Raw genomic sequence first — 20,481 nt, forward strand, 5'->3', positions numbered from 1 at the left:
TATAAAAACCTTTACCGTCCATTTTTATATTTTATGCCAATCTTTTATCATAATCTACCTTACATTTTTTGTTTGCTTTCTGGTTCTTTGTTGCCTTTTCAAGTTTTCTCCATCTTCTAGTTTCCCCGCTGCTCTGGCTTTGTACACACTCTTAGTTTGATGCTCTCCTTAGTTATCAACGAAGTATGGCTGTCCCCACCCTTACTGTCCTTGCTTTTAACTGGAATATACTGTTGTTGAGCACTGTGAAAAATCACTTTGAAAGTCTTCCACTGTTCTGCAACCATTCTGTCCCAGTCCACACTGGCCAACTCCTCCCGCGTCTCCTTGTAATTTCTCTTGTTAAGGCATAATACACTGGTTTTTGATCAAATTATTGAACACTTCATTTGCATTGGAGCTCAATCATTCTGTGATCACTCTTTCGAAAAGGATCACTGACTAAAAGATCACCAATTTTACCTATATTGTTGCAAAGGACCAGATACAAAATAGCATATTGTAGGTTCAGTGGCATGCTGTTCAAGACAGCTATCACTGATGCAGTCTGTATAGTCCTCCTCAAGGTTATCCTGACCAACCTGATTCACCCAGAGTATGTACATGTAAAGTCCCCCACAATAGCTGCTGTTCCATTCTTACATGCTTCTGATATTTCTTAGTTTATTGCGTGTGCCACTGTAATGTTGGGTCTCCCAACAGATTTTTTTCCTTTTACTTTCCCTAATCTTTTCCCAGATGGATTCAACATTTTGCTCTTAACTAAGAGGGCTATCCCACCTCCCTTTCCTTCCTGTCTGTCCTTCCATATTACTTGATAAACTTGGATATTTAATTCCCAGTCCTCTCTATCCTGCAACCATTGATTTGTGCCACAGTTCATTTTCTTTTAGAATACTGCAGCCTTCAGATAGTGTCCTCATACTCAGCTTTTAAAATCTCAATCTTTCCTTTTGTTTTTGCACTTGACATTTATCCATTCTGCTCCATTTTTTACTTTTGTTTTACTTTACCCACACACTTCCCTTTTACTTTATTCATCCTTCTCTAATATATTGAACAGACACCCCCCACTACTTAGTTTAAAGCCCTATCCACAGTCCTAGTTACGTAATTTGCCAAGATCCAGGTTTCATCACAGTTCAGATGGAGCAATTCAACAGCTCCTTTGTTCCCAATACTGGTGCTAATTTCCCATGAAATGGAACTCATTTCTCCCACACCAATCCCTGAGCCACACATTCAATGTTCTAATCTTCTTGACCCTGTGCTAATTTGCATGCGGCTCAGGTAGTAATCAAGAGAATTCAACCTTTTTTGTTGTTTTTTTTTTTAAATTTAGTCCTCAGCTCCTCAAATTCCATCAACAGTACCTCTTTTCTGGTTTTACCCATGTCATTCGTACCGATCTGGGTTTCCTATCTGGGATTAATATGTCCATCACGAAGTGTAGCAAATTTCCAAAAACCATTTCTGCTAAGTTGGTACAGTGGCAGGTACTGAAAGAACTATAATGAATGGGAAAAAACTACTTTCAATAAGAGTAAATATTTCATACCCTCCAGTACCATCAATGACTTTGCTCTCCACAAAATTGTAAATGTCTTGAAACTCTTGCTCTCTGCAGGTTAGAGACTTTGGAACTGCAGACACGTGTAATCTTAAAATAAAGCAAGGAAATGAGAAAACAAAAACAAGAAAGCATAATAAAGTCTTCATTTCTACAAACTGTTACTGAAAGAATTGGAACTCCACTGGCCTTCTGCTCTCACCTATGACTGGAATATTTTCAATCAAATCTACCTATCACATCATCTCTGCCCAATATTTAAAAAAATTATGCTAGCTTCTGTTATGAGATTATTAAAAGGTGACCATAGCTTTGAAAATATATTTAAATTCTGGCTCGATTCATACAAATCTTGAAAGTGCTTTGTTAGCCATACTATAGAAAATATGAAAGCAAAAATTTTAACTAGATATTTTATATTTGCAAAACACTTGCGCTGATGAAATGCTTGGATTCCTTAACAAAAAAAAAAGCAAAATTTTCTAATTCATAACTATAAGTTACCTTAAAAAAAAACACAAACTTTAACCAGGTCATTCGTAGCTTATACTGCATTTTCAAACATTTTTTTGTTCTATGGCCTAACATAGTCATGATAGAGTTCTACATTTGTCCAAATGCAATAACTGCAATTATAAGCTGACAAGTTCAGCTGTATTTTTGGACGGTCTTATTCCTCTGTGGAGATCAAACATTATGGCGTTCATTACCTTTGCCGGGCTTCTTCTAAAATACTGATAGGTTTTTTAGCCAGCTGACTTCTCCTGGGAATAAAGGGAGTAGGATTGCAGGGTGTCCTTGGAGTTCGAGGTGTTCTTGCTCCAGGCTGGCAATTGTTTTTGAAGGGAAAATAAATAAATATTGTAAAATGAGGACTTCTCAAATACAAACGTGAACAGTTTTACTCCACAACAATTCACGTGAATTTCCATCCTTCCATTTAAAATTCCAAATAATTTGGCATTGAGAATAAAAATGCTTAGTTGCTTTGAGTAAATTGCTGTATTTATCAAAGCATTTAGTGTATGCTAAAATGCATTTTAGTTAAGCTTTCAAAAATTTAATGCATGGTAAAAATAATAATTGTTAATAGATAATATTTAACTGCATTGCATCTCCCTAAGCATTTATACAAAATCCAAGTTATATGAACAGTAACCTGGATTAAAAACTAATTACTGGTGAATGATGTGAACCTGTCAGGAAATTCTGATTTCATGCCTACACAAATCAGTTGGGATGAGGCTGTTTGGGTGCTGTTGACTAGAAATAACTGCAACACACATAACAAATGTAACAATATATTGACCTGTTTTATTACTGGCAAATAATCAAAGGCAAATATGAAGATATTTATGATATCTGCTGGTTAGATCTTTCACGATAACATACCAGTTTTGTTGAAGTCTTCACAGTTAACTTTGTCATGGACGGAGGGGTTTTCTTTGCAGATTTTCCCCTAAATGAATCATCATCATCTCGACTCTCACTCTCAGTGCTACTTTCACCACTCATCTCATTGTCCGGAATAAATTCATTTCCGGAAGACTCTGCACTTCCCTGATAATTTCTGCAACCAAAATTAAGACATTTACTTACAAATAGATGTACTATACCTAAATTGAGATTTACTATACAGAAGCTTGTATTGCAGTATTAATAGTTCTTGATCAATAAGGAATTAACTCCTTCAAAAGAACCAATGGAATCTGCACAGGCTTTAAATTAAGGATTTAGGAATGTACATGCTACGAAAGCAGCAGAGAATTTATAGAACAATATACCAGCTTTTACTAACATCTTGAGGAGAGAAAATGTGAGACAATGAAGTCCATAGTATCATCAGATATAAACATATATCCAAGGAAATCGATCCAAAAACAATGAATATGCAACAAAACTAAACCAACAAATTAAAAATCTCTCACCTGTCATATTCTTCTAGTCCATTTATTTTCACTTACAACATTTTAAACAAATAGATTAAATGTTCAGAAATAATTTCAATTTATGATGGAAGGTCATCATTGCATTCAAACTAGATTTTATACAATTAATATTTCTTTTAAAAAATCACAATAAACAAAGACAGGTGCATCATACAAACTGGAAATGCATGGTGGTCGAGAAAATGAATTTCACTTAACTGAGAAATAAAGACTACTAGAACTAATTGACCTAAAGGTTGACATAGGCAGGGAATCTCAACCAAAATTATAAGGTAAAATCTTACTCATCGTCATCCATATTGAAAATTGAACACCGGCTTACAGATTTTCTACGAGAACTTGGAGTATCTCTAATATTGTTCGTCTGAGTTATAATTTTCTTTGGCCTACAAAGGAAATACAATTATAAGCTATTTGCAATTTCAAAAATATTTCAAGGCACTCATGGTAAATGACTTTAATAATATAAAGGAGCATGGTATGCTTTTACTCCAAATAGTATATCAATATAAAATATCCAGAAGGTACATTTCCAACTATGAGACAGAGCATAATGAGGTTGAAAGATTAATTGAAGCAATAGAAAACAATAGTTTACTGAAATAAGAATGGGAGGGGCTCAAATGAAGCACAAACACTAGAATAGACAAGTTTAGAATAATGACTTGTCTCTGAGGTTTAAGTTCTTTAAAACTTAATCAACTCACATGCATTTTAACATTCTTATGCAGATACATGATTAAATAATTCATTAAGTTTTGGTTGCAGTGGGGTTGCAAATAGTGAATGCAGCTATCCATTCTTTTGATTCCACCGTCTCATCTGCATCCTGGATAAGGACATCCATGCCAGATCATCAGAGATGTCCTCCTTTAAACAACGTGGTTTCTCTCTACCACCATCAATTTGGCGTTCATCTGCCTATCCTCCATTATCTGCCCTGGCCCCCTCTGCTCCCACATGCAACATTCCTCCTGTCCTCACCTACCATCCTCCGCATCCAACACATCCTCCTCCACCATTCCTGCCACCTATTATGTGATCCCACCACAAGTCACATATTCCCTTCTCTGCCTTCTGCAGGGATCATTCCCTCCGTGACTCCCTTGTCTGCTCCTCCCTCCCCACCAATTGTCCCCATAGGACGTACCTCTGAGTCCACAAGAGATGCTCCACTTGTGGCCACACCTCCTTCCCAGCACCTCAAAGATGAAGAACAATTTCTCTCCCCCAGTTACTGATCAGGCTCTTGAACCTCACCTCTAACCTGCTATAAACACTACTCTAGGACCAACCTGGATTTAAGATCAGTCTCAATGGCTGGGATTAAGAATGATTGGGAACGTGATTTGAATATAACATTTTCAGATGAAGACTGGCACTCTACTCTTAACTTGATTAATGATTCCTTATTTGGTGCAAGGCATTGTTTATTAATTAAGGTGGTACATGGAATACACATGTCCAAACTCAAATTATCTTGCTTTTATGCAGATGTTGATGGGAGAAGTGTAAAATTTTTGAAGCTTCATTGATTCATATGTTTTGTGTGTGCTCCAATTTAGGAAGATATTGGAAAAATATTTTCCAAACTTTATCAACGATTTTTAAGATCAAAATAGAACCATATCCTTTAATTGTTTTTTGTTTTTTTCTCCCCCCTTGCAAAATGGATATACCTGTCTGCAGAAAGTTTTAGCTTTTATCATGTTTATAACCAGAAGAGCAATTTTATTGAAATGAAAAGATGACTCTTCACCTACCTACACAGTGGTTAAATAATGTAATGTCATATTTAAGCTTGGAGAGAATTAGATGCAACATTAAAAATAGAAAGTTTCAAATTGAAAAGAAGTGGGACCCATTCAAAGAATAATATGATTGGAAGATTTAAGAAGTTTGGGTGCTCTGGAGATTCTCTGTCTAGTTTCTGAAGGTCACTATTTTATCGATATCTTAACATCTTTTCTACAAGGTAACCTTGATTAAAGGGAGGGGATAGATTAGATTTAGTTTTTTTTAACGTTAACTTGTTAAATATGGGTTTAATATGGTTGTCATAGATCCTTGTGTATAAAATATGACCTGTTATTTGTTTTATTAAAAGATTTTGAACGCAAGATTTCTATGTTAAACTCAAAAATATTTTAAAGAGGACCATCCAAGGTTTGACTGCTCAATTGTAACATTTCTTTTTACACTAACTGCAGTGGCACAGTTGGCACAATGCCTTTATAGCGCCAGCGATCGACTCTTGCGCTGCAAGGTGTTTGTACATTTTTCCCGTGTCTGCATGGGTTTTCCCAGGAGGCTCGGATCCTCCCACTGTTCGGTTAATTGGGTAGCACGGACTCAAGGGCCGAAATGGCCTGTTACTGTGTTGTATATCTAAATGTAAATTTACATTAAAAAATTTAATTCTCATGTCATTTTTGTATTTAGTAGCTTTTTTCTTGAGGGAGATTAATTTATGCTTATTTTTTGTTAGTGTGGTAAGCAAGAATTTCAGTGCCTCTGTACATAGTATTTATATGGTAACAAGGTCACCAATATTTAATGGACATCTGAGCATTTATTTGAATGCGAAAGATGTGGAATTAATGCTGGAAATTAGGATATGAACAAATGGGCATAATCAGCCCTTCAATCCTGTGTTACCCAATCACCTTGATCTACCCATCACTTGCCAGGTCCTGCTTCATCATCTCACCTCTTTAAACTGGCTACAATCCCTCTGCACTCCCTGTCTTAATGCAGGAACAACGAACATCCCTTTGATTCCGCAGATACTTCTTTACCTCAATTTCTCCAGTAAGTTATTTTCTTTTCCTTTTAGAGGTGTTAAATTTGGGAGTAGAGGAGTCCTGTCAATATGGTCCATATTCCATTTATATTCCTGTGATCCCAATGCCACTCTGGCTGCTCCCCATCCCCGACTCATCTACTTATACTCCTGTGATCCCAATGCCACTCTGGCTGCTCCCCATCCCCAACTCATCTACTAAGACAGTGTACCAAGTTAATCTCTACTAGTAAATTGGTTAATTGACATAAAAAATGAACAAAACTTCAAACCCTAGTACAAAACTCATGGGTCCACTTGGTAGCAATAATACCTGCTGTCCTATGTGCTATTGATTCTTAAACTAATCATAGCAGCAACTTCAAAATACTGGAAAGACCAATGTCTGAAAATTCTCTCAAAATTGACTGGAAGGACAAATTATACTTAATCAGCTCCATTGAGCAGGCCATGTCAAATGCTTGTCTGTTATTGGACTCCAAACAAATGCATTCTATTCCAACCTCTATCATGGAAAGAGATCATCAGGTGAAGGAGGAAGGATTCAATGACATGCTCAAAGCTTGCTTGAAATCCCAACGGAACTGAAAATCTTTGCCTACTGCTGCTCAGAGTTGAGAAGTAATCTTAAGAACCTCGTTCATTCTTTTCAAGAACATGAAGACCCTGCTTAATTGGCTGGAGCAGAGGACCATTTCACAAACTATTTATCAAACCCCAACAGCCATAATCTACCCCATCTGTGAAAGAGCCCACAGTTCCTACAATTGCCTTTCACTCAAATCTAGGTGTGTAACCAAGTCACCCTCAATGGTGAGGTACTGCCCATGACTAGGCACCCTGGCTTCCTTCTTTTGTAGATGGGCATTACAGTAAAGCCTCAACCCCTGCAATCTGGACCCAATGCCGATTTCTAGTGCTTTATGACATTTAATATACTATTTGGCTGAGCAAGTTTCCTCTACTCTTTCCTGTTCTCAACAACCTAAAGGGTACGAAGATTCCTTTATCATGTAATGGTACAGAACATGTAATATTACATTCTCTTCTGCCTGCTGTAAGGCAAAAGGTCACCTTTAGTGTTGCCCAGCACCCATTACAGCAAGACAGAAAGAGAACCAAAAGAGAATCTGTTCAGAGTCATTGAGTGTCTGTGGATTCACCTCTGCAGTTGCAGACTCCTATTCGACAACCCAGATTCAAGTTCCAGATTCAAACCTCTGATGCGATCAGGTAGCCTTCAGTGACCAAGGCCCTTCAAAAGCCAGTCTTGGCCTCAGCAACCTCTTGATTCCCAGTTCTAATACCTGGCTCCCATGAGTCAGTCTCCAGCAGCCTGTGCAGGTCCCCTAACCACAAGCTGCCAACAATTTTGGTGGGTCCCTCAGCCACTGAGCCCCTTATGGTTGGCTGCCATGGTTACTGTCCTGTAGGGCTATTTCCTCTACTTCTCCCTCACAACACCTCGTGGTTGCTGCCAAGCCTAGGTGCTGCCCTCTTGGACTCAGACCTTTGTGGTTGCAACATTTTACTTACAAACACCATCAGTTCCTTTAACAAGGTGTTTAAAGCCATTGGCACTAGAACCAGGCAGTTGAACCTATTAGAGTAGAATGGTGCCTCTGTCTCCCATGCTCCCATGTCTGCCCCAGTGGCAGCACTACCTTTAGAGCAGCTCCGTCTTTAGGATCTGTGAATTAATTGGCCACTGAAAATTGTCTCTACAGTATAATAAGTAGAAAACAAATCAGATGAAGTTCATAGGAATGTTTGGAGAATAACATGGGGATTTGTGTTGAGCATGTGTAAATGGGTGCTTGATGGTGCAAAAGGATCAGTTTCCTATAGCTCTACCGTAAAGTGGAAGACAGCTGATCACTTGGCTATATGTTCTTAATCACATTTCACAAAAACTGTGTGGACAGAGTTGCAAAGGTACTGAAATTTCTCCAGGCCTGTCTGCATCAGAGGGCCTTCCTTTTCTTGTAGATGGGTCAAGTTATCATGTCTAGGCACAACTAGTCTTTCAGAAATAAACTTGAATTTGAATCATCTTATCATCAGATTGTGCAAGTACAACCTGACTAAACACTTTGCAAAACACTGCAAACACAAACAAAAGATACAATATTTGTTTTAATATTTGTATATACACACTATGAGCAGTTCATCCAACATTCAGCGGTCTCATGGCCCATGCGAAGGTGTTTTTCAGCCTGGTGGTTCTGAAAGTACTGCATTTCTTTCCTGAAGGGAGGAGCTGGAAAATGCTGTGTGCAGGGTGGTAGGCTTCCTCATTGATTTTGCAAACCCGCTTTGGACAACGTTACTGGTAAATCCCATTGATAGGCAGGGGGCGGTGGTGGAGACCAGTCATCCTCTGCTGCTCTTATGGTCCTGCAGATTGACCTCCAACCTGAAGCTCTACAGCAACCGTACCACACCATGATGTAAGCTGGGCCAGGACGCTCTTGATAGAGCTCCTGTAGAAAGTTGACAGTAGCTAGTGAAAGGTGGCCAGTAGCCTTTCCCACCTCATTCTTCTCAGGAAGTACAATAGCTATTGCACCTTCCTGACAAGTGGGGAGATGTTGTGAGTCTATGACAGGTTATTACTCAAGTGGACTCGATGCAACCTACTTTCTCCACTCTCAAGCTATTAATGTGTAGTGGAGTGTGGCCGGCCCTGGTTTTCCTGAAGTCCACAATCATCTTCTTTTTCTTGTCCACGTTGAGACTCTGTTATTCCCACACCATTTCATGAGATTTTCCACTTCTTCAGTGTAGTGCAACTCGTGGTTAATGATGAGGCCAAGTACTGTATATTTTGGCGTACAAGTCAACCTTCAGATAAATCAGGGCCCCATTTTCATGGCTTTATCATATATCTGGCGTAAAAGGCGAACCCCAGTTTACTCCAAGGAACATTCCAGAGACTGGTGTCCAGGCTTCCTAGCAACAACCTAAACTTTGTAACAACACCCAAATCACCAAGTAACAACTATGTAAATTAAGGAAGGTTTTTTTATTATAAAAAACAGTAAAAATTCCTTTGCCTCTGGCCAGGAAGATGTCAAATAGAGCTTGGTCCAAGTTTCCAGGATCAGCTGCAGCCAGAGTCAGCGTTGAAGAGTCCATTCTCAACATTGGGTGCAGTGCCAAAGTCGTTGCCTCACTGCACAAGTGTACTCTGTGCAGGAACCACAGCCACTTGTCAGCTCCCAGGCAGGCTCTACAATTGTAAATGTCTAGGTGGGTTATGGTGGCATCCGGTGGTGGGGAGGTCCTGGGTCATCTTATATGTCGAATCTATGCAGAGCAGTTTTTTTGTGAGTTGTGAGTTGAACTTAAGGTCTCATTTTTGTAAATGGTAAACCCTGAATTTTGAGGGTTTCAAGACTCGACTTGTACACCAAAATATACATCTGCAAACTTGCTAATTCTATTGGAACTGGATCTGCAGTCGTGTGTCAGTAGGGGGGGAGAAGAGCTTTGACATATGCCAGTCCTCAGCATGATGGTGCTTGATGTTCTGCTGTCAATCTGGAGACAGTGTCTTTCCATTAGAAAGACCAGAATCCAGTTACAAAGAGAGGTGCTGAGTTTCAGCGATGACAGCTTCTCCACTTGCCTCTGGGGTATGATCGTATTAAACACTGAGTTGGTCAATGAAAAGCAGCCTGGCAGATGAGGTGTTGTTCTCCAGGTAGGATAGGATGGAGTGGAAGGACATGGTTATGGAATCATCTGTGGGGAAATTGAAATGGGTCTAGTGTCTCTGGGAGGTGCAACTTGATGTCTTCAATCACCAGATGCTTGAAGCATTTCATAATGGTGGAGATCAGTGCCACTGGGCTGTGGTCATTGAGACCTGTTAATGTTGGGTACTGGGATAATGGTGGCTGTCTTGAAAGACGCAGAGATGATGGACTGCTGCAGTGATGTGTTGAAGATCTCTGTAAGGACCTCCATACGTTCGACTGCACAGTCCTTTAGTACACAGCCAGATAGGTTTTCTGGTCCCACAGCCTTGTGTGGATTCTGCTTACCTCCTATGCAAGGGGCCTGATCATCAAGGGAAGATGGAGCATTCTTAAACATGTGTAGGTGTTCAGTCTGTCTGGAAAGGGGGAGGAGTTGTCTTTGACTCGCAAGGTTGACTTGTGGACTGTGATAATTTTGATCTCTTGCCACATACACCTCATGTCACTGGTGTTGCACAGATGACTATGGATAGTCTGCGCATAACCACTCCTTGCCTTCCGGATTGCATGGGACAGTTCCATTCTGGCTATGCTCTGAAGACAGCATCACGAGCTCAGAGAAGTGCACGATCCTCTATGGTTGTGTGGCATTTGATCTCAATGGCATCCTCAATACACTTGCTAATATAACTAGTCACTGGCTTGTGTATTTCTCAATATTTACACAGCCATTGTAGAAGACTGCTTCCCCCCCACCCCGAAAACACTCCAGTCCGTATTCTAAAATCAGTCCTGTAGCCCACTCTGGCCATGTCCGATTTCCCTGAAAACTGACTTTTTTGTTTTGCCATCAGTCTGCATGTTAAGGTTAGCAGCATGGATATGTGATCCAAGTAACCAAGATGCAGCAAGGAGCCTTGTACACACCAGGGACATTGGTGCTCTCTCCACTGGATGCCAAGGTGGACATGCTGTTGAAAACATGACAGAAGAGTTTTCAGACTGCCAGGGTTGAAGTCACCAGCTACAATCATGGCACCATCAGGGTGGGACATCTTGACTTCACAGATGGCGCTATAAAACTCTTTCATTGCTTCACTCTTATTTGCAGAAGGCAGAATGCAAACTGCAGTAATCAGCATGGCCAAGAATTTCTTGGGCAGGTAAAAAGGTGTACATTTAACCAACAGATATTCTATCTCTGCTTAATAAAGATATTGTGCACCAGATGTCACAGATGTATATGCACAAACTCCCTCCTAGAGTCTTGCCAAAAGCAGCAGTCTCTGTGTAACCTGGAAGGAGACAAGGACATCAAGCTGGATTGTTGAGTCTGGAATGGAGTCCTGGAGCCACGTTTCTGTAATCTCCAGAGCTTAGCAGCCTTGCAATTCTTTCTGGTTCAGATGCAGCCTCGGGTTATCCATTTTCTTCTCCAGGAATCTTGCATTTGCAAGTAAGATAGTCAGGAGCACACATTTGAATGGGTTAACTCTCAGTCTAACCTCAATGTTGGCCAGCTGTCACGCTTCAGAAGGTTTGGACAAAGAACGCAAACATCTAAATTTAGGGTGACACAGTTAGCGAAGCAGTTCGCGCAACACATTTAAAGTGCCAGCGCTCGGGACTGTGGCTCAAATCCCATACTGTCTGTAAGGAGCTTGTATGTTCTCCCCATATCTGCGTGGGTTTCCCCCCACCCAGGGACTCTGGTTTGCTGCCACTGTTTGAAACGTTATTGGGATGTAGGCTAATTGGGTGTAAATTGGGCAGCAAAGACTCGTGAGCCAAAATGGTGTTACTGTGCTGTATTTCTAAATTTATTTTTATATATAAATGAAATGTATGGTACAGCCATCATTCAAATGCAGACCAGATTTTGACCAATACACGAACAAAATATTACTATTATAAAAAAAACTTTAATAAATCCTTAGCACTTATTTTCTATCTGCTGGTGTACTTTTATATCTGCCCTAACACAAACTTCATACAACATCCTGGGCTGAGAACAATATTACTGCATATACATGTGTAATAGTAGTTTTGTGGACAAATTTTTAGGATAAAATTTAGGGCATCAACTATTGCACGTATTCTACTTTTGACTGATAAGCACGTATCATTCAAGGCTTTGAGAGTTTGGATAGCTGAGCAGGAGGCCAAAACTGGGTGGGAAGTCTGTGTTCAGGGCACTTTAAGCTCAGATGGGAAGCTAGGGCCTAGGCAAGAATCCAGTTGGGTGTCGGGAGCTCAGAAGGTGGACGGCTTGGGCCTAAGTGGTTGAGGTGGTGTTGAAAACTCCAATAGGCGGACAGCCAGGGCCAAAAATGGAAAGGGGGGGGGGGGGTCAACGTGTGCAAAATACCAGATTTTGGGCCAAAACTAGGGGGTCAACTTTTACATGGAATTGACTATTACATGCGTATATATGGTTAAAAAAAAACACTAATGGACTTACCAGTCAATTCAAAAACCTAGTCACTTGTGCAACATGCATTCTAATAAACAAGTTCTAAACAAATGTTAATGTACATTAATCTGGTGATTAAAATTTCAGGAATAATGTATCAAAACATGATTTAACCAAACCATTCTCTGCCAAGATTGCTAGCAAGGGAATGGCAAAAAAAACTTTATGGAAACAGTAGCAACTCTATATAAAAAGGTTAAGATCAAAGTTGACATTTACACTAATAAAAGCAGAATGTTGAAATATTCAAAAGGAAAGGCTTGTCAGTGGAAAGAAAAAAGTTCAGATTGACATATTTAAAAACTGAAATTTTAAGTTTGCTTTCTCCACAGTTTATGACTCTCATGAGTATTTTCAGCATTTTCTACCTTTAATGAGAAACAAAACGAAACAATGGATTCATTAGCTACATATTTATTTTCCAACCTGCTCAAAATATAACTCAGTGCTGTAACAATCAATGCAATGTGCAGCATACCTGTGAATATCATCGATTTTGCTGTTATTTCTGGTTGAAGTTGAATCGCACCGTTTCATTTTGGAATCTTTAAGGACAGAAGACAATTGCAAGGTGACATCATGATTATCCCTTGCCCTTCCAGTCTGTACAAGAGGTGAAACAAGATTGTTTTTCATTGTTTGACTAAACAGTTTAGAAGGGGAAATAGGATCATCTGAAATGCCATTGAAATCAAGTTTGTGTTTAACAGCTTGAGGCTTCATCTCCACTTGAAGTTTCCAAGGACAATCATCTTGCTCATCAAGGGTTTCAAATAAAATATCCATCTGCTTCCTTTTTGACAATTTTTTGATATCTACAATTTAAAATAAATATTTTCAATCCACTTTTAAGTTATAAAAGGTCTTGCTGAATCAAGAAATAAAAGCATATTAATTGGAGTCTAAATTAAGATTCTTTAACACAATTCTTCAGATAAATTTTCTGTTGTGGGGGGTCAAGTGATGAATTTAACTTTTACTTACATATAACCACATTTTTTACCTACCATTATGTGAAGGATTCTTCTTAACCATAGAATTACTGTTTTTCACTTTTGAAATTTCTATACTCTTCTTGTTTTCAAAGCTGTAGTCAATTGGCATCTTGACAATATTACTTGGAAATTTGCAATCAATATCCACATTGTTTGGATCAGAACTCAAATCATACTTCTGTGTACGCCTTGGCAAGCAATCCAATATTTTATAATCATGAACGGGTTCAGATGAATTGGTGACTTTCCCAGACAATGCTTCTCTAGGTAGCTTATTAAACCTCTTTCCATCCCAGTTCAACTTAACAAAAAAAACATCATCACCAGGTGTGAATTGAGGAAATTGTTGGTCTGGAGCAATCTGGCACACCTTCAATTAAAGAATTTACAATCAATATAAATAAATTCAAAAAATGCCAAAGTTACTCACCAATACCTTTAGTAATAGAAACAGATAAAATTTCATGTCAGCAAATTTCCAATAGTTCTGAAGATGATAATCATAAATTCATTTTTTCTCTCCACAGATCTTGCTGAATATTTCCACCACTCAATATCAAGACAGAGCTACCCCTGTTTGAAAGGCCTATCTATAGACCTCTGTGAAGCAACAATAAATGCTTTGAGGATTATGAACATCTCTGCCTGAAACAGTCTTTCCCCCAAAAATCAAACATGGGAACACTTGCTGGGGCTTTCAAAACTGAGTTCCATTCATTACACAAATAAAGCTGACTGTGCCCACTTGAAGAGGTCTGCTTAATAAATCAGACTTGTGAAGATAAAAAGCAGTCACCTCTCCTTGACAAGCAATGTCATTTCAACATTGCAGCTCCCACTGACGACAAGAAAATTATGGCAAACTATTTTGTAGTGATTTGCACACTCCTACTGCCCCTCAAAAAGAGCCTTTCAGCCATCTACAGAACACAGTTAGGAATGTAATGGAGACTGCAGATGCTGAAATTTGGAGCAAAAACAATCTGCTGGTAGAACCCAGCAGGTTGAGCATCACTGGTTGACATTTTAGGTTGGATCACTTCATTAAGGCTATATGTCAAGAATGTAACACTCTCCATTTCTGTGAATGAAGCCAACTCCAAAAAGACAGGATGTTCAATTGTACCTCCTAATGCCAGAACATCTGCCAACACCTTCCCATTCTCCTCCAAGTCAAAATTCTGGCTGGTTGCATCACTATCTGGTACAGAGGTGCCAATGCCTAGGACAAGAAAAATCTCCAGTAGGTTGTTAACTTAGCTTGTGACATCACAGGCATCAGACTTCACTCCATCAAGCACAGGCAGTGTCTTAGGAAAGCAGTCTCTATCCTCAAGGACCCCCCCCCCCACCCCCCCTCCCCCACCATCCAGGCCATGCCCTCTTCACTCTGCTACCATTAGGAAAAAGGTACAGGAGCCTAAAGACTAGCACTCAGCAGCGCAAGAATAGCTTCTTCTCCACTGCCATCAGATTCTGAATGATTAATGAACCAAAGACACTACCTTATTATGATTTTTTCACGCACTATTTTTAATTTATTGGTGTAAGGTGGTCTATATGAACATTTTCACAGGGACGCTGCCACGGAACAACAACATTTCATGACTTGTTCATGACAATAAATTCTGATTCTGAAATATCCGGATTCCTTACATCCACTGAAGCAAAATCCTGGAACATGTTCCCTAACAGCACTTGGAAGTACCTTCATAACAAGATTTGTAGTGATTAGAGGCCATTACCACCAATTCAAAGTAACTACTGATGGAAAATAAATACTGATCTTGACAATGAAGTCCACATCCCAGAAATATCAACATTGGATGTCAGAATTACCATTCAGCACAAATATGAGATAAAAGCATAAAAAGATCCGAACATTGGCATGAAGTGAATAAACAATTATATGAGGAAAAATTAATTACCCAAACTCATCAACAATTAATCAGTAAGAGCTTGGTCTTACTCATGATCTTAAAACTAAAGCCATTCTGAATACAGCATGACAGCTAAATCCAGAACAGGTTAAAGTCATACCTTCACATCCTTAAGAAGGGTTTCAGCATTGATCTGATTATCACAGTCAGAACTTTCATACAAGAAGATCTCATTAGGATGGGCTTCTCTTTCCAGTAATTTCTGCTTTTTGGGGGGTATTTCCTCAATACGAATAAACCACTGGACAATTGCACACTTAGTGGGAGGGTACTGAGTACCTGATGAGCAAAATAACTTGCCATGAGATATGAAATGTATGGATAACAAAAACTTCAAAATTTACATTAAAACATGGAGATTTTAAATTGAACGATTCACAACATTGAATAACACTGCCCTGAATTTTTTTTTAAAAATTGCACTTTCCACACTGATAGGTGTTCTCTTTGCTAATTCTGTTTATAGACATCATAAATATGCAAAATATAAACATAACCAATAGACCACCCAACTTTCAGTGCTTCAATGAAACCCAAAATTCTGAATTTTGGAGTTGAATGGTCAAACATTTTCATTGATATTCCATGAAACTAACATAGATATATATAGCTATATAACTAACTTTACTGTACAAAATGCAAAAATCTGAAAATGTGATGGCTTTTCACTTCAGTATAAACAGAGGCTACATCATGAAACACTTACCATTCTCATATAATTTTAGCAGCTTAGCTACATATGGACGATCCTCATCACTCTTGATTAAAACAAAATCTTCAATTTTGATGCAATGAATGACGGAAGCACCTTCATATTCTATCTGAATGGCTCTATAATTATAATGCTACATATTTTGAATGTGCAAAAAAAGTTCTTAAAAGTTAAGATGAAAAGTTTTACAATATAGTTGCAGCAAATCTTTTCGACTTGCATACATCAAGTTTCACTTCCTCTTAATATCCTGCTAATGAGTAACAGTTTAATTTAGTTATAAAACATTCTGAGACAATGTATTACCTACTATTTTGAAATTTAAGAAAAATACAAACAATGGTGACCATAGATCACACACGTCAAACTCAGGCCCGCGGCCCAAACTTGGCCCGTGATATAATTATATTTGGCCCGCAAGATCATATCAAATACGTATTAGAGCTGACCCGCTGCCCGCCGCACCAGTATAGCGCATGCACAGCTAATACTACAAATCCCAGAATGCTTTGCAAATGCATTGGCGCTGGCCCGTCAGCCCGCTAATCGCCCCCACCTCCTCTGTTTACTTTCATTATCATCTGCGACCTGTCGCCCAACTCACATGTAATAAACCCCTTACGGAAAATGGCCAAATGAAAGACAGAAAACAGGACCTTTCAAGACAGGTGGGAGGCAAACTCTGACCACAGAGTTTGATGAACTTGCATCTAAGAGATGCCAAGTATCTGGTTTAGACCCAGGTGCATCAGAGTAAATCACAGTGTAGCAAGCTAAGCTTGGATTAATATTTTCTTGGGTTAACTTTGGACTGTTCATCGTTGAAAGATTGGATTTTCATTGAAGCAAGTTGTTATTTTTTTGACTTGTTGGCTTGTGAAAAAAAATACATTTAAAAGGAGCTTAAAGGCTATAGAGAAATATTATTTATTTAATATTTTATTTCTCATTTGTTAATGCTTCTTCTGGAAAGAGTTTAACCAAAACTATTATTAAACATTTATTTTAATAAGAAAAAGTTTAACATTACATATGTTGAAAGAAGAGAAAACATGCAGATGTTGAAAATTTTCAATAAATATTTAGTTTGGCCCACAACTTAGTCCAAGTTTTTAATTTTGGCCCTCTGTGAATTTGAGTTTGACACCCCTGCCATAGATCTATTGAAATGTTGTTTTAAAAAAAACCTCCAGCTCATTGTTAACAAGGTTGCTTGTTTGTTGACCCAGGAGTGGACACTATTAATGAATTTTGAGACAGATGGTTTCCTTTTTCTATCATCCTTTCCTTGTCCCAGTGGGACAAACCTATCCTGAACCCTGCACAAGTGGTCCCTAAACTTCCTCCACATTATTTCTATGCCTTCACCCTTAAACATCTGTTTGCAATTTGCTCTTGCATGTTCCTGCTTCATCCCTTCATAATTAAGTTAAGCACATTCCCATTTTGACTGTAGCTTTATTTTCAGTCACATTCTTTGAAAACATTCAACAGCTGCTGCAGTTTCATCCCCCTCCACAGAACCATCCATTACATTATAGATAATCATCTCTTTTCTCTCTCCAACCCCCCCCCCCAACTCAGATAAAGCCTTACTAAGGCTTGAAGACGAGATCTATGGTAATTGGGGACTCCTTGGTTAGGAGTGCAGATAGGTTTGGTGAAAGAGATCAAGGCTTTCAGATGGTATGTTGTCTCCCAAGTATTTTCCATAGCTATGCTAAAGCTAGCTATTTGTGGTCACTCTCACCAAAATGCTCACCCATCAAGAGGACCATCACCTGACCAGGTTCATTATTCAGAACCACATCCAGTATGCCCTCATCTCTCATCAGTCAGTCCACATACTGTGTCAGGAATCCTTCTTGAACACACCCAACAAATTCGAACTTCATCGATCCCTCTTGCAGTCAGGAGGTGCCAGTCGATACTAGGGAAGTTGAAATCACCCAGAACTACAACCCTGTATTTCCTGCACCATTCCAAAATCTGCCTGCTTATCTGCTCCTCGGTGTACTGAGGGCTATTTGGGAGCATATAGACTCCTCCCAGCAGAATGATTGCTTCCTTCCTATTTCTGACTTCCACCCACACAGACTCAGTGGACAATCCCCCTGCAACATCCTCCCTTTCTATAGCCATGATACTATCCCTGACCAGTAATGCTACTCCCCTCCCCCCACTTTTCTACTTCCCATCCTATTCCTTTTAAAACACCTAAACCCTAATACCTGCATCAGCCAATCCTGCCCTTCCTCCAGCCAAGTTTCAGTAATGGCCACAACATCATATTGATCCATACACTAAGTTCATCCACTTTATTCCTAATACTCCCAGCATGGAAATAGACACATTTCAACCCTTCTAACTGGCTACATTCATGTTTTTCCCCCCTGCCTATCCTTTCACACCAATAACACATCGCACCATGCTTTTGTCCTTGTACCCTAATCTCTGTACTCTCATTCTGATTCCCACCCCCTGCAAAACTAGTTTAAATCTTCCCCAACAGCTCTAGCAAACCTTCCAACCAGGATATTGGTCCCTTTCCAGTTCAGGTGCAGCCCATCCTTTTTTGTACATGTCAGACCTTCCCTAGAAGAGATCCAATGATGCAGAAATCTGAAACCCTGCCCACTGTATCAACTCTTCAGCCTCGCATTCATCTGCCACAACTTCCTGTACCTACCCTCTCCGGAGAGGGTAGAACAGGCAGCAATCCTGAGATTACCACCCTTGCGGTCCTGCTTTTTAACTTCCCTCTTCAGGTCCTCGTCCCTATTCCTATCTACGTCATTGATCCCTACGTGGACCACGACATCTGGCTGCTCACCATCCCCCTCCAGAATGCTATGAACTCAATCAGAGATATACCTGACCCTGGCACCTGGAGACAACATACCATCTGAAAGCCTTGATCTCTTTCACCAAACCTATCTGCACTCCTAACCAAGGAGTCTCCAGTTATCATAGCTCTCGTCTTCAAGCATTAGTAAGGCTTTATCTGCCTGAGTGGGGGGGGGGGGGGAAGAGAGAAAAGAGATTAATTATCTATAATGTAATAGATGGCTCTGTGAAGCGGGAGGAAACTGCAGCAGCTGTTGAATGTTTTCAAAGAATGTGACTGAAAATAAAGTAATAAAATGCTTTCAAGTTAATATATATATTTTTGTGAAGTTTGTTCAGTGCAAGTGCAATATTGTATTTTGCCTTTTAAACTGTTTATTCTTAATGCAGGTATATTAGACATTTTAAGAGTGAGTCTCAAGCAACCAGAAAACTCGCTTATCTGGCATCCACCAATCCAGGGATTTTACTGTAATCAGCTATCAATTCGAAGGTGTGAAGACAGGAAGTCTCTAAGGTACCCATTTCAGTCCAGTAGAACACATCATATTCAATTTTTGCATGTAGGCATTTGAAAGACCAACGTTTTTAAGGATGTATCAATGTATGATCCAACAGAGTGATTATTAATTTCTAAATTATCTTTATTTGCTCATATTTACAGACTAAATTTGATCCACAACACGTACTGATCTTGCATTCAACTGGAGCTGCTGCATCAGGAAGAACGAACTGGGATCAGTCACAACTACATCACTGTGAACATTGATAATGGAAGGGTTACAAGATGATTAATTGTACAAGGTGGTGTCTAATGTCTAGGGAGCAAACCTCGATTGACCAGCACCTTCAGCGTTATAAAATCAAATTTAAGTGAGGTAAGGGAATTTAAGGTAAGGGAAATGAAAATTGATGGAGTTAAAATAATGCAAAATTATCAGATTTCTGAATGGACAACAGATCACAGGCACAACCTCACTTTCACTAATTTACGTTTAAAAAAAAAAGTAATTCATAGCAATATTTGCAATACTGCCGCGAAAAAAAACCCCAAATTTCACGACAACAAATTCTGATATGGCTGGCACGAACTCCAGATCTGGGGTTGTTTTGGGGAGTTGGGGGTGGAGTTGTCGTCATCTGCCATCAAGTGAACAGAAAGAAGCAGACAGATAGATGGTGAACCCTCGCAAGATTCCGGTCACGTCTCCCTGCCCTGGACCAGCAACACTGGGCGAGGGGGTCAGCGCAGCAGCATTTACTCACTCATAGACCAACTCCTTGAGTTTCCGATCGCGGAAAGGTTTCCCTCGCCAGCTGTACCGCCGCCTTTCACGCACTCTCAGCTTGGCCGAGTATTTGCTCATCTCGGGGGCAACTTCACTGTGCTGAGACCCGGCTCTGCAGAAAGTTTAAATACAACTCCCCCCCCCCCAAAAAAAAGGTTCAAAAGAGCAAACCCATGCGTTGCAACTTTCCCTTCGCGCC

The 20,481-nt window shown here is 39.6% G+C and overlaps 1 protein-coding gene across 2 annotated transcripts in view; it reads right to left on the minus strand.

Annotated features, from left to right (window-relative positions):
• The window catches only part of orc1 (origin recognition complex, subunit 1), a 42,958-nt gene extending 22,477 nt beyond the window's left edge, over positions 1-20,481 (minus strand). The window contains exons 1-9 of one of the 2 annotated variants that reach the window (XM_069938674.1): positions 20,260-20,481; positions 16,141-16,265; positions 15,535-15,713; positions 13,507-13,864; positions 12,978-13,314; positions 3,804-3,905; positions 2,963-3,140; positions 2,281-2,396; positions 1,559-1,660 (exon numbers count right to left, since the gene is read on the minus strand). In XM_069938674.1, the coding sequence (XP_069794775.1) occupies positions 1,559-1,660; positions 2,281-2,396; positions 2,963-3,140; positions 3,804-3,905; positions 12,978-13,314; positions 13,507-13,864; positions 15,535-15,713; positions 16,141-16,265; positions 20,260-20,360 (1,598 nt within the window). In that variant the 5' untranslated portion in view covers positions 20,361-20,481. The remainder of the gene's footprint in view (positions 1-1,558; positions 1,661-2,280; positions 2,397-2,962; positions 3,141-3,803; positions 3,906-12,977; positions 13,315-13,506; positions 13,865-15,534; positions 15,714-16,140; positions 16,266-20,259) is intronic. The other variant, XM_069938675.1, reaches the window with a different exon arrangement.

The sequence above is a fragment of the Narcine bancroftii genome, chromosome 5 (assembly GCF_036971445.1).
Source record: "Narcine bancroftii isolate sNarBan1 chromosome 5, sNarBan1.hap1, whole genome shotgun sequence".
NCBI lineage: Eukaryota > Metazoa > Chordata > Chondrichthyes > Torpediniformes > Narcinidae > Narcine > Narcine bancroftii.